The sequence below is a fragment of the Chaetodon trifascialis genome, chromosome 15 (genome assembly GCF_039877785.1).
Source record: "Chaetodon trifascialis isolate fChaTrf1 chromosome 15, fChaTrf1.hap1, whole genome shotgun sequence".
In the NCBI taxonomy this organism is placed as follows: Eukaryota; Metazoa; Chordata; class Actinopteri; order Chaetodontiformes; family Chaetodontidae; genus Chaetodon; species Chaetodon trifascialis.
This window is the reverse complement of record NC_092070.1, coordinates 6,990,119-7,009,676: the sequence shown is the minus strand read 5'-3', so window position 1 is coordinate 7,009,676 and position 19,558 is coordinate 6,990,119. Positions and strand designations below refer to the sequence as shown.

Genomic DNA, 19,558 nt, shown 5'->3' with positions numbered 1-19,558 from the left:
GTAAATGTCGAGTAACATTCCACCTCAATGTGATGGCTTTGTTCCAACATTGTTCAAACTTTACATCTTTGCTAACCTCTTGACTTTTTTTCTATATGCCTTTCACTAAACATGACATTTGTGCAATAAAAACACTTGAAAAATATGGTTCAGATTTAATTTTCTCATTACTTGTCATTGCCTAAAAATACTCACGTGTGAAATACACAGTAGTGTAATAGAAAGTACATGATTGTGATTTTAAAAAAGGAAAATAATAAAAACCTAACAGTACAAATATATACTGGCCCAAAAAACAAAGGATTTGAAAAGATTTGGCAGTTCAAACAAACTCAACCAACAAAAATGTTTCAGTGCAGTAGAGGCAGGGTTGAAAAGTAAAAAAAACAACTACTTCCACAAAAGTAATGCATGTTTGTGTCATCATAATCTACTAAATACAACTCTACAACAGCCTAAAGAAAAGAGAATTCTATTTTCTTCACCCATAAAGCACAAAGAATACTGATGGAGGACATGAAATGTTGTACACTAGTAGGAATATCAGATTACACTTAAAACTTGATTATATGACAAATTAGTCCAAAAAAAAAAAAGGGAAAACATAAAAAAAACACTTCTCATAAGCTAATCACTGACACATGAAAACTTTTCCAATGAGAACTGTGATGCAGACAAAACAACATGGCGACCCCTGGCCCAGCCAGAGGAGCGTGTCATGCTCAGCAAGCCACACCGAAGTCAAGTTAAGCACGTCACACACGTCGTGTAAAAACATAATGCTGCCATTCGAAGGGGGGTGTATGTAAGTGAGGTTCGAGAGAAGGTGAGCCACAGGAAAACATGACTATTGATTGGCTGCTTCACAGGCATCTATCCAATCACTGTAAACATCCACTGGCTCTGACAGATCTGTTGAGAAAAAGTTAAGGGACATTCTATTTTCAGACAACACACACACACACACACACACACACACACACACACACACACACACAACCTCCACGAAGGCTGAACTCATTTCTAATAATCAGAAGTACTTAGAAATGTTCCATCTGCATGAGCATCCAGAGCTGAATTTACACATAGAGATAAACAATCAAAGCATGCATATGCTTTGTCTTCGGTGCAGTACTTCATAAGCACATTCAGAAAATGTTGCAATATTGAGAAATGCATTAAAAACGTGTGGATTAAAACCAAAAACTAATCATTGTTCCTTCGCTCCTGACCTGACTTTAACTTTTTACATTTCAGCTCACAGCAAATAGGACCGAAATCAACCTCCTTGGCAGGTAGAAGTAATTACAATTGGCCACACATGATACTGCAATGTTTTAAAGGATACAGGTGATAGGAGTCTGGAATTCCTCCAAGCAAACGCTGCAGGATATGATTCCTGTGTTGCGGGTTCGCTCCCTGGAAAACGGTTAGTATTTTAGTTATGATGTTCATGATGCATTTCACTCTATTTCCAAAGCATTTTGAGCTACTTACATTTTGACGTCGCAGGATTTCTCGTGGTTACAGAATGGGCATGTGAACTGGGTGTCCAGGTTACCTGTCATTTTTTTCTTGGGGGGTGGCTTTCTCTTTGACTTCCTGCGCCCCATTTCTAATGTTGTGTATCTGCAGAAAAGACAAGAATAAGACATCAGCTGTGGACATTACCAGACACTCAACTGAAACACAGAGATGCCAAAGTACCTATGTGCATGTACCTGTGTGTTTGATGATGAGTAAATGTGAATATCCGGCTTTTTTTTTTTTTTTTTTTTTTTTTTTTAACAGCTCTTTCACCGAGCCTTGCTGCTCACCTGGCTCATAGGCAGGTGAAATCACAAGACAAAAACTAACGCTCCTGCTCCTGTCACAACATTAAGTTACACCTTTTCTCATGGATGGTAATTAACACTGCCTCTCGTTCATCCAGTAAAATCTGACTTGCGTTTTAGTGCAGCCACGCTCTCAGTCTGCAGCTGTAGTTTCAGCCAAACAGGATGAGAAAAAAACACTTTCGCTCAAGCGCCAAAAGGCTACCCCTACATGCTAGCAGGCTAACTCGCTAACAGATGCTAGCCTAAGGATAGAGACTGTATGACATAAACAAAATGCTTAAAAGAAGATACTTTCAATATGAAAGGCAACACCAAAGAGCGCGCTTCATACGTTATGGACTGAGTCATTTAACATTTGCGAAATGATGTGACTGTTTTCTGTCTTACCAAATAGATGTCCTGCAGCGAAGGATGCTGTGAAGTATTTACTTTGATCCGGGTACAGCGTCTCTCTTGGGCCGCGTCTGATTGGTTATTTGTTCGATGTGCGATTGGCTCAAAAGCGGAGACTGATAGTTGGTACATCCAATAGTGGATCCCGTCGTCTGCGTAAACTCCCTCCCCTAGCTCAACACGATATGCCTCAGATAGATAGATAGATAGATAGATAGATAGATAGATAGATAGATAGATAGATAGATAGATAGATAGATAGATAGATAGATAGATAGATAGATAGATAGATAGATAGATAGATAGATAGATAGATAGAATGAAATGATACATGACAAAGGTCCAGACAAAATGAAATAATGATTAGATAAGAAATGATTCATAGCCTAATGATATTTTCACTTTATTTAAGGGTGCAGCCATAATAAGCATGGTATTACGCAGGTACAGATGACCATATGAGATGATAATTTTGATGAGAGGAAAATCAGACAGATTTGATGGAACTGCGCGAGTATCCCTTATTATTCTTATATACTCTTACACTACAGTGTAGAATTCTCAAAGTAAGCCATCAAAGGGAATTTTACTACTATGTCTATCTGGTGGCTGTGGTCACCGGCTACTTTGCAGAGTGAGATATAAGAAAATAATCAGCTTGTAAAATGTGATGTATTGTTGTACTTTTAAATTGCAACAGATCTGGACATAACATTGAAATGTCATTTATAATATTCACAATAAATTTGTTGTTTTTTGTACTTGCTTAGGCTGCATTTCTGACAGTTAATGTAGTATTTGTTTTTTTTGTATTTCTACCTTTATGAATGTTAGTTAACTTGGCTTCTCTCCCACATCTTTTAAACATTTACAACTCAGTAAAGTAGCAAAGCAGGTGTTTATATCTTTTTCTGAAAGATAGCCTGTGTCAACAGAAGCACTAAAATCCTTGTGTTGAACTGAGGAAAGACGGATTTGATTACTTAAAATTTGACTTTTCATTTGTAAGAGGAGCATTGTGTTTTGTCACCGTTGCTTAACCCAACTTAGCCACCATTGACTGACTCGCTTGTCTGTCCTTTGACCTCCTACAATAAAAATGTCTCCCATGATTGAGAAAATAAAAAGATAATAAAACACATTAAGTTAATAGGTATAAACTAATAGGTAGGTAGGATCTCGTACATTTGACATTTCATACTGCAGGCCAAGACCCAGCTTCAGCAGCAAAGGGCAGGGGGTCAGCAGTAAAATATTGAAACGGATTCAAATTTTACTTTTGTGCTTAACAATGTAAATACATTGCAACATCTTTCGCTGTTGTTTACCTCGAGCATTCACATGCAGTGGAGCAGAGAAAAACGTAGGTGAAAGTTCAACGCTATTGGATGAAAAGATTTAAATATTATAATATGTTCATTTCCAAGCATACCATTGGTCCGTCTCTCCGTGCAGGGGCGGGGCTTGTCCGCATAATAACATGACGGAGGAAGTGGCTCGGCTAAACCTTGGACCGTAATTACGTTTGTAATTATAAGCATTTTGAAGTCCTAATAACTCACAGAAGAGGAAAGCAAGGTAGGTGCAGGTTTGTGTAACGCGGAGTGAATAATTTTACTTGCGACACGCAAAATGTCGCACATAACGCTGCCGTCTGAAGTCAGAAGTCTCCATTAGCTCAGAGGCTAAAGCTGGTTAGCTCGTCACTTCCATGCTGGGAACAGTAAAGTTAGCTGCTGTGGACAGTGCAGGTTCGCTGTTTTGCTTTCATACATTTACTTTTATTAGCTCATGCCGATAACTCGTTGCCTGAGGGAATGCTTAAATGGATCATAGTTGTCAGTGAATTCCGAAACGTATCGTCTGCGCTTTGCCTCTGACCTGTTATCAGTGCTGCTCATGTGTGGAGCAGCAGGCTGGACGGACAGACAAGACCTTTATCTCAGTGGCCTGGAGTTTAACCCCCAATGTCCTGTTTGGGGTCCTGGAGACCGCATGCTGCCTTTACGATTCAAGAAGCACATAGCCTACTTAACATTTGTTTTGTCAGCTCGATATTTAATCTTTTTGTTTGTTTGTTTGTTTGTTTGTTTGTTTGTTTGTTTGTTTATAAGCTCTACATCTGTGATTGGCTGTGACAGCCCTTCACCTTCAAAATCCCCAAGAAAATGCATATTTTCATGCCCATATTAACATGAAATTTCTTTTTAATTGGTAATAACAATTTGGACAATATGGTGTTGTCAAAAATTTGGGAAGGGTTGCCACTTCAAAATAGTTGATTTTGCAGTTATTATTTGTGGCTATGCAGTGGCGTTAGGAGGAAGTTAAGCCAGTATCAACTAAACACAAGGGTTAATGCATCTGTGTATATATTTTGCAGAGGGACACCATGGTAACAGAGGGGGAGCCCACGGACTTGGTGAAAGTGCTACACCTGCTGGTGCTCTCGTTCTCCTGGGGTATGCAGGCCTGGGTCTCCTTCATAGCAGGTATGAGGTGCACAAACAGAAGTCATGGCCTCAACATATGCGTTTCAGTGCTACATTCAGGTTTCTTGATCTCATTGTCTGTGCCTGCAGGTTTTGCATTGGTGAGGAAGGTAACTCGGCACACCTTTGGCCTGGTGCAGAGTAAACTCTTCCCTGTTTACTTCTACTGTCTGATGGGCAGCAGTGTTGTCAGCCTGGCTGTGTATGCTGTGTACCACCCCAGAGAGCTGCTGGACTGGCATGAAAGCGTGCAGGTCAAACATCGCACATGCACATGCGATTCCAAATACTTATTATAACGACAGCCTTTGCAGGTAAATAATCACCATGTTGTTTTACAGTAAGTCTCTCCTTGTCTTGCAGATGGGTCTTTACTTTGTGGCACTGATCATGGCTGGTCTGAATGGCCAGTGGTTTGGCCCAGCAGCCACTGAGGTGATGTTCCAGATGAGGGAGGTGGAGAAGGAGCATGGCCTGGGGAACCAGATTGGCCTGGGCAGCCAGAAGGAGGCTTATGCTAAGCTCAGAGAGCAGGACCCCAAGTACAGAGGCTACAGGAGCACGTTTGGCCGCTACCACGGCTTGTCCAGTCTCTGTAACCTGATAGGGTTCATCTGCACTACAACTAATTTGGTCTACACAGCTCTGAATTTATCCACCATTTAGAAGAAGAACAGATTTCTGTTCATAAAATATCTCACTGTCAGTGTCTGTTTTAATCACAGCATTTCTTATCATACGGCAGAAATGATGTGTGACTCAACAAGGTTCTTACATACGGATTGTGTTAAATATGCCCACACATGAAAGTGTAAGTGACATGTTGTATTTCTGTAACCACTGGTGGAGCTGCAGGTGTCCCAAGTGTCCTTAAGAGAGAGGATGCCTTTGTTGCCATTGAGCATCCAAAAAACTCAAAGCAACTTTCATCTTGTCTGTCAGTATCTAATTAATGCTGTCTCAGAAAATAGGATGCTTTCTTTCTTTTTTTTTTAAAAAAAAAAAAAAAAAAAAAGACTATACTGCTCACGATCTTACCCCCTCTTAATAATTCTATTTCTTTAAAAACATACATAGTAATGTTTAATCACCAAACCCTGGGTTATATGTGGGCAATGTGCTTGCATCCCCAGCAGGAGGCAATGTTTGGTCACAAGCGTATCCAAGCCAGGAAAGTTTGGAGCTCCAGCCCAGCATCCTGAATTTCATTTGTAAAATATTGTTTTTCCATATATTTTCAAGTAGATTTATATTAGATGTGTCAGCAGTGTTTAATTAATACTGCTATTGTGAAATTAAACAGTGTGCTGTTAATATTCTTACATGTGAACCCATTATTATTTCCTTAAATTTCGTAGTACAGGTCTGTTTGTTATGTCTTCTCATGATCTTTATGCTGTAAAACCACATAGTTATTTTATGGGATTGTTTTGGAAAGAAACTGTCCTTTAATAGATTCATACTGATGAGTGAATCCAGACCCCACATTGCCTGGATTTGGAAGAGGAAGGTTTTAATTAAATTACCAGTGACGCACATCAGGTTTTGAGAGGACTGGCCTTGAATGCAGAGAGCACTGCTTTGCTGGCCAGCTACAGGATGAGAGATGCACTGTTCTTGTTCCAGCTACAATATCAGCACTAATGGATTATAATGGAGACATTTCAATATACAGAGCAGGGACCAAAAGTAAAAGGATGAGATTTTGCCAAATGCAATTAATTTTGGCCTTTTTAAGATGTTTCCTGCATCTGTGATCAGGAATTTAGTCATCATTGAGTCAGATTTTTTAAATGATCTTCCTTTTTAGTTAATAAAAATATAAACAGAATTCACTCTGAGCACTTTTATCTTGCTGACATCGTGCCTTGTAATCAGTTTGGAAAACACGTAAGGAAGTTAGTCCAAGTGTCTTGAGGAAGGAAACCAATTACACATTCTGAGACTCTTTGGAAATACAGTGGGTCTTCAGGTGTCCTGTCAAGTTTCCCACTACAGTGGCAACAAGAAATACACCCCGTTAAGCCAGAGAACAGGTTTATCTACTCCTCTCTTGATGGCAACACTGTAGAGAGATTTCAAGTGAAATGTTCATGTCTTCAATAGAGCTTGAGAGGTGGTGTGTATATAGCAATATGTGGGTTATTTGGATCAGCCAAGTGTGGACATGTGGACAATGAAGACAATGTACATTGTTTAAAAATTCCCTAATTCTGGTTGTGCAAAGAAAAACATGAGGAAGTAGAGAAACAAAAGGAAGTGTTGAGGACTTGCGCTAGACAAGTTCCACCATCCTCCCTCATTCCTGACCCACAGAAGGAAATGAATTTGTGTGTGTTTATGTCTAAGAAAGAGAGTCACTGCAGCAGTCACACAGTCTGAACACTGCTGCTAGTTCAGGGACCATTATTTGGAGCTCCAGTTATACTGCAGAGCAGCCCTGCAGTAATATGGTGTGTTAAATTAATTATGAGCCTGGGAGTCTCATGCAGTTTTATCATCTGTAACATGGAGACATAGACCTAATTTGCAATTGTCTGGTCTCCGTGATGGATAGCGTCTGGATCCAGCAAAAAAAAAAAAACTCTCATCTTAAAAAATGTGCAATTCATCTAAGGCTGCTCAGTTTGATACCACCATTAAACACACACACACACACACACACACACACACACACACACACACACACACACACACACACACACACACACACACACACACACACACAACCAGAGATTGTATTTGAAAATGATATAGGAAAGAAAAATACTATGGTTCACAACTGACTGACACACACACTGAATACTTGATTGTCCCAAGTTTTTGTAGGAATATTTCAAAAGAATACACTACAGATGCACCAACTGGGCATGCCCTCTCCTCATACCAGTTCTGAGACTGCAAAATAATAACCATAATATAATAATAATAATAAATAAAGAGCCAGGCTAGCTATTAGCCCTGTTTCCAGTCTTTATGCTGAGCTAAGATAATTAGCTGCTGGCCATCGCTGCATATTTACTGTAGCTACAGATGTGAGTTGTATCAGTCTTAACGTTACTCTCTGTAACAAAGGAGAGTATTTCCTAAAATGTTGAAGTATTTCTTTGAACATAACAGGGTACTTTCACTATGTGGGATGGGGTCGGTTGGAGGCCATAACTTATTTTTGCCATAGGGCCCCCTAGGAGGTTAATCCCTCCCTGATTATGGGATTATTGAAGGAACGAGGAATAATAACTAATAAACTCCCGACAGAGATAATGAATACTGTACAATAAATTTCTCACACTCACACACACACACACACACACACACACACACACACACACACACACACACACACACACACACACAACTTCTTTTGTTGTTTCTCGCGGCTGTGTGCGCAGGAACAGTGCCGCGCGCTCACGTGCGCACGCTCAGGGGACAGCCCTGTTCTCGAGCTTCGTTGCCTGTGCTGGCACAGCTTCAGAGCTTTGAACTACCGCGTCAGTGTCCGGGCGAACAGAGGCGGCTCCAGCTCCAGTGTCAGCTTCAAACACTCAACCGAGATCCGGGAGCTGCCCACGCCCGCGAACGAAGAACCGGGAAGAAAGTAGCCTGTGGCAGAGGGAGGAAAGCAGGTCCGGCTGCTGGCGCTGTTGCTGCTGCAGGGTGGGACATTTCAGGTGTTCGCTCTACTTTCGTACGCTACTTAACCCGGCACCTCGCCGCCGAACGGAAGACAGCAGCGTCGAAAGGGGACCGAGTTGAAGTTTGCTTTCTTCCGCAAGAAGGTAAGATTGCTTAAAGTTTCTGAGTTCAGGAGCTTTTAACTGCTTCTTCCTTCTTGCCCGAGTCGTTCACTCAGTTAACTTACACGTTTCCTTTTTGTTTAGGCTGTCAGGTTTATCCCTGCGGAATGATATCTCATTTTTTGGGTTAATCCTGTTTCTGTTCGCCACAATATTGCTGCATAAAGAAAGGATATTAAGAATAAAACTAATGTCCAGGCCTTCTTCGCCCATTTATGTTTGCATTTCATTCTTCCCGTTAATGAAAGAACTGATGTGACAGCTGCCAACTAATCAATACTGGTCTGGTCATTTCCTGGGGCAGGCAAACTGCTGGCTCCTGGCTCAGCAAATAGCGCCAGCTGAGGGACCTGGCTGCACCATCATCAGGCTCCATTGGCCATAAATGCCTGTATTTGTTTTACCCGAGATAATGCTAATGCAGTGTGCCACAAAGGAGCTCCCATTGTCATCCATGCTGCAGACTATCTTCTTGATATGGATGTCGACTGGCCTCCTATCATAGCAGGTGCTGATGTGGGAGTCCCTTATCAAAGTCATCACAGCTGCTCAGTGGGACCTGCTGTCCAGTGTTGCTTTACAATGTCCCCAGACTGACTATTTCTCAGCTATATCCATCATGAGAAAGAAGAAGGCTTTCTAATTGCAGTCAGTAGTATTGCTTTGAAGAGGCTTAGTGTCATTCTTAGCAGTTATTTACATATTTTGGGGGAACTTGACACCTCAAAATTCAGCTAGACCACACAGTAGCATGAAAACTGTATGGAAATCTTATAATTTATATGACTATATGATATTTATAAAAAAAAAAAAAGGGATAGACTGTACGAGCCTGCTTACTTGCCTGCAGACGTCCTGAGTTGCACAGTAAACATGAAAGACATGTGACTGGGTTTACCTCAGGCTTTAACTGAGTTGAGTCAAGGAAATAACATACATTTTTGAGTGGATCCAACCTGTGGGATCTAAGCACACAAAATATGTGCCCTTGGAGACCCTTACACAGCACAGACATCATGTGTTTTGGGGATTTCACAGCCAATGTTTCAAGAGATTAGAAAGACGTGGGAGTAATGACTTGAGCACGGGCCTTTATGTAACACCCAGAGGACACTTTTTGATGTGAAAGGATTGTGCTTATAGGGCACGTTCTTAGGCTTTAGATTTAGCAATGAAGTTGTGAAAGAGTGTTATGTTATTTTCCCACTGTCAGTAAACACAGCATCTCGTTACAACATCAGCCAGAACAAAACATTACATTGGCTGCTTTGTGCAGAAAGTCTGCATTACGCCTTCGTGGACTGAAAGTTAAATGTAAGTCACTGCAGCTGAATATTTTCTTGTGGTACATATTAAATTATTTATGAGTAATACATTTAGGGTTGGTGGTGTTTTCTTACTCATGCAGTCCTGTAACATCAGTTTCAACAGACACACAGCTGTATACAAGACAAGCTATCAGTATAGAAGTGAAGAAGCTGCCGTCTCATCCCCTGGCACTGTGATTACTGTGAGAGCAGACGTGTATACACACAGTAAACAATTTTGCCAGGCTTCTCTAATTTCTTAGGAACGAGCCTCATCTCCTCCCCTCTCCTTTTTTTCCATAGCCCGTGGTGGTAGTGTGATAGATATCTGTATCCTGCTCTGGAGACCTCCATCTGGCCAGTTAAAAGCTGAGGGAACTGACTGCTTTGACCACTAATGGGTCTTGTTGGCAGCTGAGTCCTAGCTGAGTCTCCATGGAGACGAGTCTCAGCAGAGAGAGGAGGGGCCGAGCCGCACTGATTGATCAGCTGTGTGTGTGTGTGTGTGTGTGTGTGTGTGTGTGTGTGTGTGTGTGTGTGTGTGTGTGTGTGTGTGTGTGTGTGTGTGTGTGTGTGTGTGTGTGTGTGTGTGTGTGTGTGCAGAGGGACGGACATGGCTAAGCCCTCTGCTCTCTCTTTCACACCCAAAGCTGTGCGACGGCTCTCCTCCTCCTCCCGCTGTGTGAATGACTGACACTAAAAGGTGCTAATGGCAGGTAATCTCATACCTGCCTTCTGGAGAGATTATGCTGAGATGAATGGTTGCAATGAATCAGATGGACAGATGGCACCCTAATTCCCATAATTTAAAAGCACAAGTGTTGGCTGTTCTAAACTTTATCCCACTGTTATGTTTTTCATATCGACTACAAACCCTTTTAGTGGAGTCGTAACATCACATTGATCGAGGATGGATTTCACTAACATCTGGCCAAGCTTTGATTCAGTGGTAGATCGATAACAACTGCATTTATATTCCAAAGAGTTGAGCAAGTCGATCATTTGATTCATCAATGAACAGATCATTAATCAATGAGTTGTCCTCAGGGTTAAATCTGGATCTTCAGTTTTACACCCCAGAATGCATTGTGTGTTTGATTGAGGCCTGACAAATGTGCTGAAATCATGACTTGTTCACATCGATGCTTGCTTGTTAGCTGTGGTGTAACATTGCTACACTTCTTTTAGTGTTGATCAAAGAAATTTCAGGAAGGAATGTGCATCGTATGCAGAAATGTGTTTATGTTATCTAAGGATGAACCTTTTACATCTACAGAGAGAGCAGGCCCTCTTCCTCAGAGTCTTCCATGGTCTCTTCCCTCTGAAACCATTCAGTACTTGATATCACGTGACCGATGTTCCACACTGAGAGAGATGTGGTTCAAAGCTTTGACAAAGCTAATAAAGGGACCTTGAGTTGAGATTATTGTGTCACTAAATCTTAAATTGTCCCCCTTTTGGCTCTAACCATGTTCAGAAACCATGTTGCTGTCGGGTGCTTTGGAAATGCTGCATGTCACGTTCAGTTTTGAGATTGGCTGCTCCTTCCCCTCTAGATGGCATCAAATGACTCGCGGCTCCAGCAGCAGCCTTCCCAGAAGGATGCGGCCGACCAGAACTTTGACTACATGTTCAAGCTGCTGATCATTGGCAACAGCAGCGTGGGAAAAACCTCGTTCCTGTTCCGCTACGCAGACGACTCCTTCACCTCCGCCTTCGTCAGCACTGTGGGCATCGACTTTAAGGTCAAGACTGTCTTCCGTAATGACAAGAGGATCAAATTGCAGATCTGGGTGAGTGGATTAGAGATGTGATACATTGTTGTTTTTATTTGTTGTATTGCATTGTGTTACCACACTGCCGTTTGTAATAGGCAAACAGACAGGTAAACAGCAGGCTTTGGCTCGCAAACTACAGCCACAGCAACAGTTTATGCTTGTGTACTGTAAATGACCTCTCTCAGTCTGTTCTACACTCCACCTCCACGTGCACTTAATTTTAATTGTAGGTGTTAAAGAAAGCATGAGCTCCAGTCTCTTAGATTTTATCGCTTTCAATGTAAATAAAATAAAACACCAGATAAAGAAAAGGAAAGTTATCCTATGTGAAATGCTTGTTGGTACCAAGAAGTCCCTTTCAGCCAACTCAGGGATGGCCTTTAAAGACCAGGTTTGTCTAGAATTGTGGGTTTGGCCCTTGTGCAAGTTTAGCCTGTGAATTGTGCAAGTGTAAAAAGCATGACTTCCTCATGGTTTCATACACGTTCTTCCTCCCTACCCTTATCTGGTAAGGGTACTTAGGTGTTTACACATTTGTATAAGTGAGATGGATATACTGCAGTAAAAGGGTGTCATATTTCCATACTTTTAATTGGTGCTACAAAGCTCAGTTGGAGATCAGGGTTCAGAGACAATGAGAAACTGTCTCACCTCACATCTGGAGTTATGTTGCCCTCCATTGAATCTGCAATAATTGCTTTTTAGGCCACTTTGGGGCAGCAGAAACTGGCTTGTGAACACAACACAGACCAAATGATCACCTTTTACGTTGATGTGGTGAACATGTCAGCATACACAATACTTGCATCTGGTACAAAGCACAGTTTCATTTACTTCGAGTTTGTGTTTTGCTCTGTTTTTGGACTCCATGAAATATCTGGCTTTTTAACAGCTAAATGTTCCTCTATGTTCAACAGTGGGTTGCTACCTTTGTCTGTCTGCTGCTTCCTGGGCAGGTACAGTAGTGTACATTGGGTTTTTGGAGTGTTTTTTGTTGTCTGCTGTGGCTGAAAATGATGCTATGAGGACAGTAAGACTGAACCAAAAACAATTAAGTTGTGACTCATTAAGCCAAAACAGAAGTGTAGGATGCTGAAAAGTTCCATAAAGCTGATGAGAAATGCATCGTTATTAAATCGTTGTTAATGCTCTGCGGGTTTCACCCACATTACATGGTCATTTGACCCATTGGTATTGTGATCATAGCTGCTCTAGGTTCATGGGTTGTGAATTTAGATAATAATTTGCTCATGCAGTGTTTAGTGACAATGAATTTGCTCATGATAAACGTCTATATCCTTCATTGCATTTTTTGGGGTAATGTTTCTTCTTCACATGTAGAATCAGTTATGATATGTTGTGAGGCTGCACAGGAGTAGTCATAATGTGTCTTTTTGTTGACCTTCAGCTGTTGATTCAGCTGCAGTTTGTGTTGTTACGCTAATGTGTGTTGCAGTGGTAGTGCTGGTCTGTCTGCGTGAGACTGTGTCCTGCTGTTCCTCTTTGTTAATTCAGTTTTTCATGTGTGTAGCACATCTTGTCATGAGTTTTGAGAATTTGTCAATGCCATATTTCAGTTTGTGGTTGTTGTTTTGTTTTTTTTTAGTGACACTGCAGCAAAGCACGCAGCAATTGCTCTCACAATTTAAAAGCCTGCTATGCAAGTACGGTGAATGCCAGCCATTAGAGTTTGAACAATTACTGCTTAAAGTCATAAAAGTTAGTTTCCTCAGGAAAACGGTCGGTAATGTGTTGGTGTATGTGTAATATGTTCAGTGGCTCTGTAAGGGTCTTTGTGATGATGCCTTGAGGGTTATCTCATCTTGGACTTAACGGTGAGTTTAACAGAAACAGAGATTGAGATGAATTATAGGAAATGTGCGATGTTCTTGCAAGGCACAAAAAGTCAGTTTTGATTTGGTCTATTCCCTTTTTGATTCCCCAACTTTACAGAAATGTAATACTAAGTTGGTGGCACGACTCTCATGTATATATGGTAATTATTATCGGTTAGCTTAGCCTGCACACTGGACAGAGCGAGAGCGAGAAACAGATGAAGCCAGATCAACACCTCTGACAGTTTGAATAAAACATGGCCGTATTCACTGTAGGGCTTTTCCATTTTACTATAAAGTGTATCCTTAATCCTCATCCTTTCTGCACCACCCGCTCATTCCTCACAGTACACTACAGATCCTACTGATGTACATTGTTAAACCTGTTCAAATAGATGATTCATTTGAACCAACAAAGTGTGGGGCACTGTATGATACAGCTAATGGTAAGCAAGACGAATCAGCAGCAGAAGAGTCCACGCCAAAACACACATTCACCTACCCGACCAAGCATGTGTCTCGGTAAAACCACATGCAGTGTAAGTGCTGTGTGATATTCTGACAGCTGAGGACAAGGGCCGAAGAATTAACCGTAATCACTCTGTAATGTGCTTTTGGTAGTTGTGTGACTAGTTGGATTTTGAGAAGGTGTGCTTATTGTGTGTGCCTGACATAACAACTGGTGGTGCTGTTGAATTACAAAGAGAGCTGCTATTTCCTCAGCTCAGGAAGCAGAGGAAGTTCCCTATCAGCATTTGACAGAGACATAACGAAGATATACTGCGGTGCTGGTTCAACAGTGTGTTTAAAGGGCGTGAGACCAGCAGGCATGTCTGAATTCAAGTCCTCCTTCATGGCGTGTTAATAATCAACTCTGAAATTTCATGGCTGTTAAATTCATGTTCGCTCCCATTGAACACCATCTGTAAGCGATTTCACCAGGTCCTCCACTCTGTCAGCTGCTAGCCTCCCTTTACGTGTCATGGAAACAGGCTACCCTGATAACACACCGCATGGCCCTTGCACATTAATAGGCAGAGCTCAAGCTTTCATGTAAACAATACGTGCTCACACTGTGTGCACGTATTGTTTACATCCCTCCTTTTTGGGTCATGGAAATATGCTTCTGATCTTTGAACAAACACACACCTTTTGCACACTTTGCATAAACACACCCACACATATGTTGCATGTGGTAGCCCAGGGGATGATTGCCACTGCTTTGTGTTTGGCAGCTAATAGAAACGCAGGTGACGCATGTTTAAATATCAGGGTCCCAGTGACGTCAGAGCACGCAGAGGCCTGATTTAAACCCCTTCCTTATCTATCATCATACATATACACATGAAGGAGCAGCTTTTGTTTACTGGCTGGGGTTGATTATAGCAACCCTGGAGACTGTCTATTGGGTTAGATGTCCCAGTGCACTGCCAAATATTTGCTCATCTCTGCGTGGATGAGATAAAGATGGACCTGGAATATTTCACAGGTTATTAAAACAAAAAGAACCTGGGACAGAAAGCAGACTCTGACTGTGGCATTGGAAAGAATAAAAGAGTAAATCACACGTGAGCAGTGCTTTTGTCCCTCTGCTGTCTCTGATAGAAGGATTTATGCAGCAGGCCTCTCTCTGTCTTGCCCATTTTGTAAAGTGAGAAGGATCATTTGGGCTGACCACCCGGAGCAGTCCTGGCTGTAATGGAACATTCATAACCCTCAATGGTCTCAGGTTACCCAGACAACCCACACCTCCTCCTCCTCCTCACTGTGAGGAAAACATCATACAAGCATAGAAACACACACACAGGCCCCCTGATGCAAATGAAGGACTGCGACAGGTTACCAAGTAACCATGAGAGTGGAGGGGAGTTGCTCTCCTAACTCAGTCTACCTGTTTGATCTTTTTGCTTTGAGCATCCGCCAAATTATTTGGAGCTGTCGACTGTGACATCTCACATTAGCTTCATTTAGAAGACGCTAAAACTCAGTGTGGCTGGTAGGCAACACCGCACAGTGGCCAGTCCTCTGACTCTGACATTCGCATTTCTGTCATCTGCGTGTTTCTTCTTGCTGGCTGGTTATTGATGCGAGCCAGAAGTCCTGGTTTGATGAGAAATGACTGTGGCAGGAGCTCACATCCGAAAGCCGCCTTCTGCTCGATTGTGCGGAGTGAAGCAAGTGACATTTTGATTTGGTAATGAAGCATGAAGGCTTCACAGAATGCAGTCATACCTTTCCCAGTACAGAGGATCCATAATCATCTTCTTTAGTTCTTTACTTGATTTTAATTAGAGAATGGCTCTAATAACTGGAATTCCTTGTTACAAGCTTCTCCTCATGTATGAGTGGGTGTTATGTTAATCAGTGTCAGTTTGAGAGTAAAGTAATAGTTTACCAGCCCACCATTACCACTGATTAACTACACCAGTAGAGTACATCTGGAGGTGCCATGCCACTAATAGATAAATGGATGAAATGTCAAGCTTTTCCTTGACCACATCTAAAGCTTTACAGCTGAATTGTATGAAAATAATATTGTAACAACATCCACTTTTATATAGTTAATAGTGTTAAGTAACATCCAGTTCAAGTTCCAATTAACTGATCTGGAACATGATGGTGTTGATAAAGTGGTAGAAGTAGACCACTCACTCTAATTGCTAAATGATGGATCCACTGCTCTTGCTGCTGTGGCAGTGGCAACTCACAGATTTAACAGATAAGCGTTGCAGCTGCAAGCTGTAGTTTAGATAATATTGCCCCCTTGTGGTTTCAAATTGTGTGTACTGAATGATCACAGGAGAATTAAGGATTTCTGTTGGTTTTGTTGACCTTGATGAATATAACATGTATGAAGCATAGCATAAATATATATTTGTGTGTGTGTGTGTGTGTGTGTGTGTGTGTGTGTGTGTGTGTGTGTGTGTGTGTGTGTGTGTGTGTGTGTGTGTAAATGCAGGATACAGCAGGGCAAGAGCGCTACCGCACCATCACCACAGCCTACTACAGAGGAGCCATGGGCTTCCTGCTCATGTATGACATCACTAACCAGGACTCCTTCAATGCAGTTCAGGACTGGTGAGTTGGACATTACTGAACAGTTTGATATATTAATACAAACACCAGGATATGATGGGTTTTGACCCATTTTTCATTTAGTTGTAATTTAGATTATCTAAAAAAGAGTTGAATTGATCTTTTTGTGACCTGCAGTCACACAAATCACGCAGTCTGTGAAACGTTATGTGTGTCCTACAGGGCGACACAGATTAAGACATACTCATGGGATAATGCTCAGGTGATCCTGGTTGGTAACAAGTGTGACCTAGAGGATGATAGGCTCGTACCCACAGAGGACGGCCAGCGACTGGCTGAGGAGCTCGGTAAAAAAATCTCCTTTTCCCTTTTTTAAACAGTTTTGTCTCATCGTAAAACTTCTACAGATATTGGACACGTGCATGCATGGTATCTGTGTGTATTTTCCACTGTATTTGTAGATGGATGAAATGAAATCATGTTGTGCTCCCCCTCAGGCTTCCAGTTCTTTGAGGCCAGCGCCAAGGACAACATCAATGTGAAGCAGGTGTTTGAGCGTCTGGTGGATGTCATCTGTGAGAAGATGAACGAGAGCATGGAGGGAGACATCAACCTCATATCCAACCACGGGAGCCAGGGCCTTAAAGACTCCACTTCAGACAGCCAAGGGGGCTGTGCTTGCTAAACCACCTGCCTTTGTAACGAGGCCCCCAACACACACACACACACACACACACACACACACACACACACACACACACACACACACACACACACACAGATACTCAGACATAAAGACCAACTCCTTCTCTGTGCCTCAACCATGCAAAGGGCAGCACCTCTTCCTCCTCTCTCGTCACTCCAGCACCGCCCAGCTCTGCCTCATCCACACAGCGCAGCATGAACCAAAGGACAGCTAGCTGAGATGTTCTTCATCAGTGCTGTCAGACCCTTCTCCTCCCCAGGCATGTTTTTCTGTCTTTTCCCTCAAAGAGGGCTACTCTGCCTCTGTGGCCTTGACCCATCAGTTCTGTGTTTTGTCCACCCACCACATCAGTCGCCTTGACCCCTGCTACCCATTTAACATTTTAAATGTACTGTATCTGAAACATTTGTCGTCTGGCTTTCACTTTCTGAGCCAAATGTTTGTGCGGATAGCTAGAAGCTAGTGATGCCAAATAGGGTCTGTTGATTGCTGTATTTTTGGCATTCATTGTTTTATTTCAGATTCATACAGTATGTGCGCTGAGGTTTGCCTTACTGCTACTACAGTGGACACTTTACATGTGTTGAGCTCAGTTAGTGACATACTTATGATCTGTTTGTCTCTCGTGATCAGATATTTAAACCATACTATACCGAATGAATGATGTCTACAACTTTAGGGCCTGTTTTCTCCCTCAGATTTATTTAGAAAGTTATTTTTGATAGATACATAGTAGAAATGCCACAGTAGCTGCCAAATGACAGTTCAGAGAGGGGTGTACTTTTCCATTAAGGACACTCCATGCTCACAACTGATCGAAGGAAAGAAGACTGTACAGATTTGCACAGCCTTCTTTAATTGATGTATGCCTCAAACAAAGGCATATTTAACTTTGCAGGGCTTAGGAATAGCTTGTTTTGGGAAATCCACATATTCGCTTTGTCTGTTAATTGCAGAAGTCTGTTAGCTTAGGGCAGCACAAAGATTTTTTTCATGATAATGTTTCTTCATTTGGACAAAGGTAATGCACAAAAAGCATTAACCTTATGTAAAACAAGGAGAGGTGTCCTTGGGAAGACATGGATCAGGTATCCCTGTCAGAATAGCATAATTTGTTGTATGAATAAACTAACAAGATATAACATTCTGACATTTTTACCTTTGGGCAGAGCTAGGCTAGCGGTTTCCCCCTACACTAAGATAAGCTAAGCTAACCAGCTCCTCTTGACTTGAGTCTTAACGCCGGTCTCGTGTGCCCTCTGTCCCTCAGTGCTTCTCAGAGGCTGCTGAAGCCTGTTCTTGTGCAGTTACGCAGAATCGTCTGGAGGGCTGTGGTAACGTAAATGTTGAACCTCTTCACAGTGCGAGTGTGCTCGTACGAGGAAGTCGTTTAACACTGGTGACACTCTTTGTCACATGACCTGCCCTGTGTCATGTCCTCGCTCACCCCTTTGTGTCACTCTTTCTTTAACACCTTCTCTCTCTCACACAAAAACACACACACTCACACTCACGCACACACACACACACACACTGCTCCACACTGCAGCATGGCAGAGCAGTTGGCATGGCAAACCTACTGTGCTTAATAACTGAGTATTTACAAAGTGGTGAATTATCTTTTTTGGGTTTGTTTTGACATTATGACTGTTTTGTGGAGCAGCAGTGTGTGTGTGTGTGTGTGTGTGTGTGTGTGTGTGTGTGTGTGTGTGTGTGTGTGTGTGTGTGTGTGTGAGTGTGAGAGAGAGTGTGTGTGTCCTCAGAAAGGGAAGAATACTGAAGTCTAGGCCTCAACTGTGCTGTTGCCACTATTAAGAAAAGCAATGAGCTGGTGCAGAATATTAAAGTGTGTGTCACTTTATATTCCATTACTGTAATGTCTCATCTTGACATTGAAGTGAATAAAATGAGGTCTTATCTTCATTTCATCATGTTATGTTTGCCATCGGTTAAACTGTACATTCAATAGTTTGGGGGTTTTTTTGGTCCTTTTATACTATTTTTTTGACGTTTCAGTATTGAACAGTCAGCCTCCCCCTGTGGAAACCTGTCCTGATTGATGAAGATGAAATTGGAAGTGACTTTGGATTGCAGGAATGAAAAAACAAAACAAAACAAAGGTACACATTTTTTTTGCTATTACTTTCTGTTACTTGTCATTTACAGTGCCCAGTGCCATTTGATCATCACCGTCCACATGATCACTGCTGACTGTCAGTTAGTATCAACCACAACCTCTGCATCGTGATAGCAGCCTCTCATTGCCCTGCCAAGCCCCATTGTAGCTCCACACAGCTCGGGGGTTGGGGTCACAACTGTTGGTCAGCTCACTGCCTACTGTTGTATAAGCCTGTGGTCAGTTATCTCTCCTGCCGG

At 42.0% G+C, this 19,558-nt stretch overlaps 3 protein-coding genes across 4 annotated transcripts; 2 read left to right on the top strand and 1 right to left on the bottom strand.

Moving 5' to 3' along the window:
* Positions 1 to 116: 116 nt before the first annotated feature.
* elof1 (elongation factor 1) lies at positions 117 to 2,289 on the bottom strand. Of its 2 annotated transcripts, none has more exons than XM_070981415.1 (4): positions 2,226 to 2,289; positions 1,498 to 1,629; positions 1,349 to 1,419; positions 117 to 912 (listed from the first exon to the last, which is right to left on the bottom strand). In XM_070981415.1, exons 2-4 carry the CDS (start codon positions 1,611 to 1,613, stop codon positions 848 to 850), a joined length of 252 nt encoding a protein of 83 aa, XP_070837516.1. In that variant the 5' UTR covers positions 1,614 to 1,629; positions 2,226 to 2,289; the 3' UTR covers positions 117 to 847. The 2 variants fall into 2 exon arrangements, with proteins under 2 accessions (XP_070837516.1, XP_070837517.1); XM_070981416.1 differs by lacking the exon at positions 2,226 to 2,289 and adding an exon at positions 1,722 to 1,758.
* Positions 2,290 to 3,682: 1,393 nt separating this feature from the next.
* On the top strand, positions 3,683 to 6,535 carry tmem205 (transmembrane protein 205). Its single transcript, XM_070981303.1, has 4 exons — positions 3,683 to 3,809; positions 4,615 to 4,723; positions 4,814 to 4,977; positions 5,087 to 6,535. The coding sequence occupies exons 2-4, from the start codon at positions 4,624 to 4,626 to the stop codon at positions 5,387 to 5,389; spliced, it is 567 nt and encodes a 188-aa protein (XP_070837404.1). The 5' UTR covers positions 3,683 to 3,809; positions 4,615 to 4,623; the 3' UTR covers positions 5,390 to 6,535.
* Positions 6,536 to 8,189: 1,654 nt separating this feature from the next.
* Positions 8,190 to 18,663, top strand: rab3db (RAB3D, member RAS oncogene family, b). Its single transcript, XM_070981762.1, has 5 exons — positions 8,190 to 8,502; positions 11,384 to 11,620; positions 16,400 to 16,518; positions 16,699 to 16,823; positions 16,974 to 18,663. The coding sequence occupies exons 2-5, from the start codon at positions 11,384 to 11,386 to the stop codon at positions 17,159 to 17,161; spliced, it is 669 nt and encodes a 222-aa protein (XP_070837863.1). The 5' UTR covers positions 8,190 to 8,502; the 3' UTR covers positions 17,162 to 18,663.
* Positions 18,664 to 19,558: the final 895 nt, after the last annotated feature.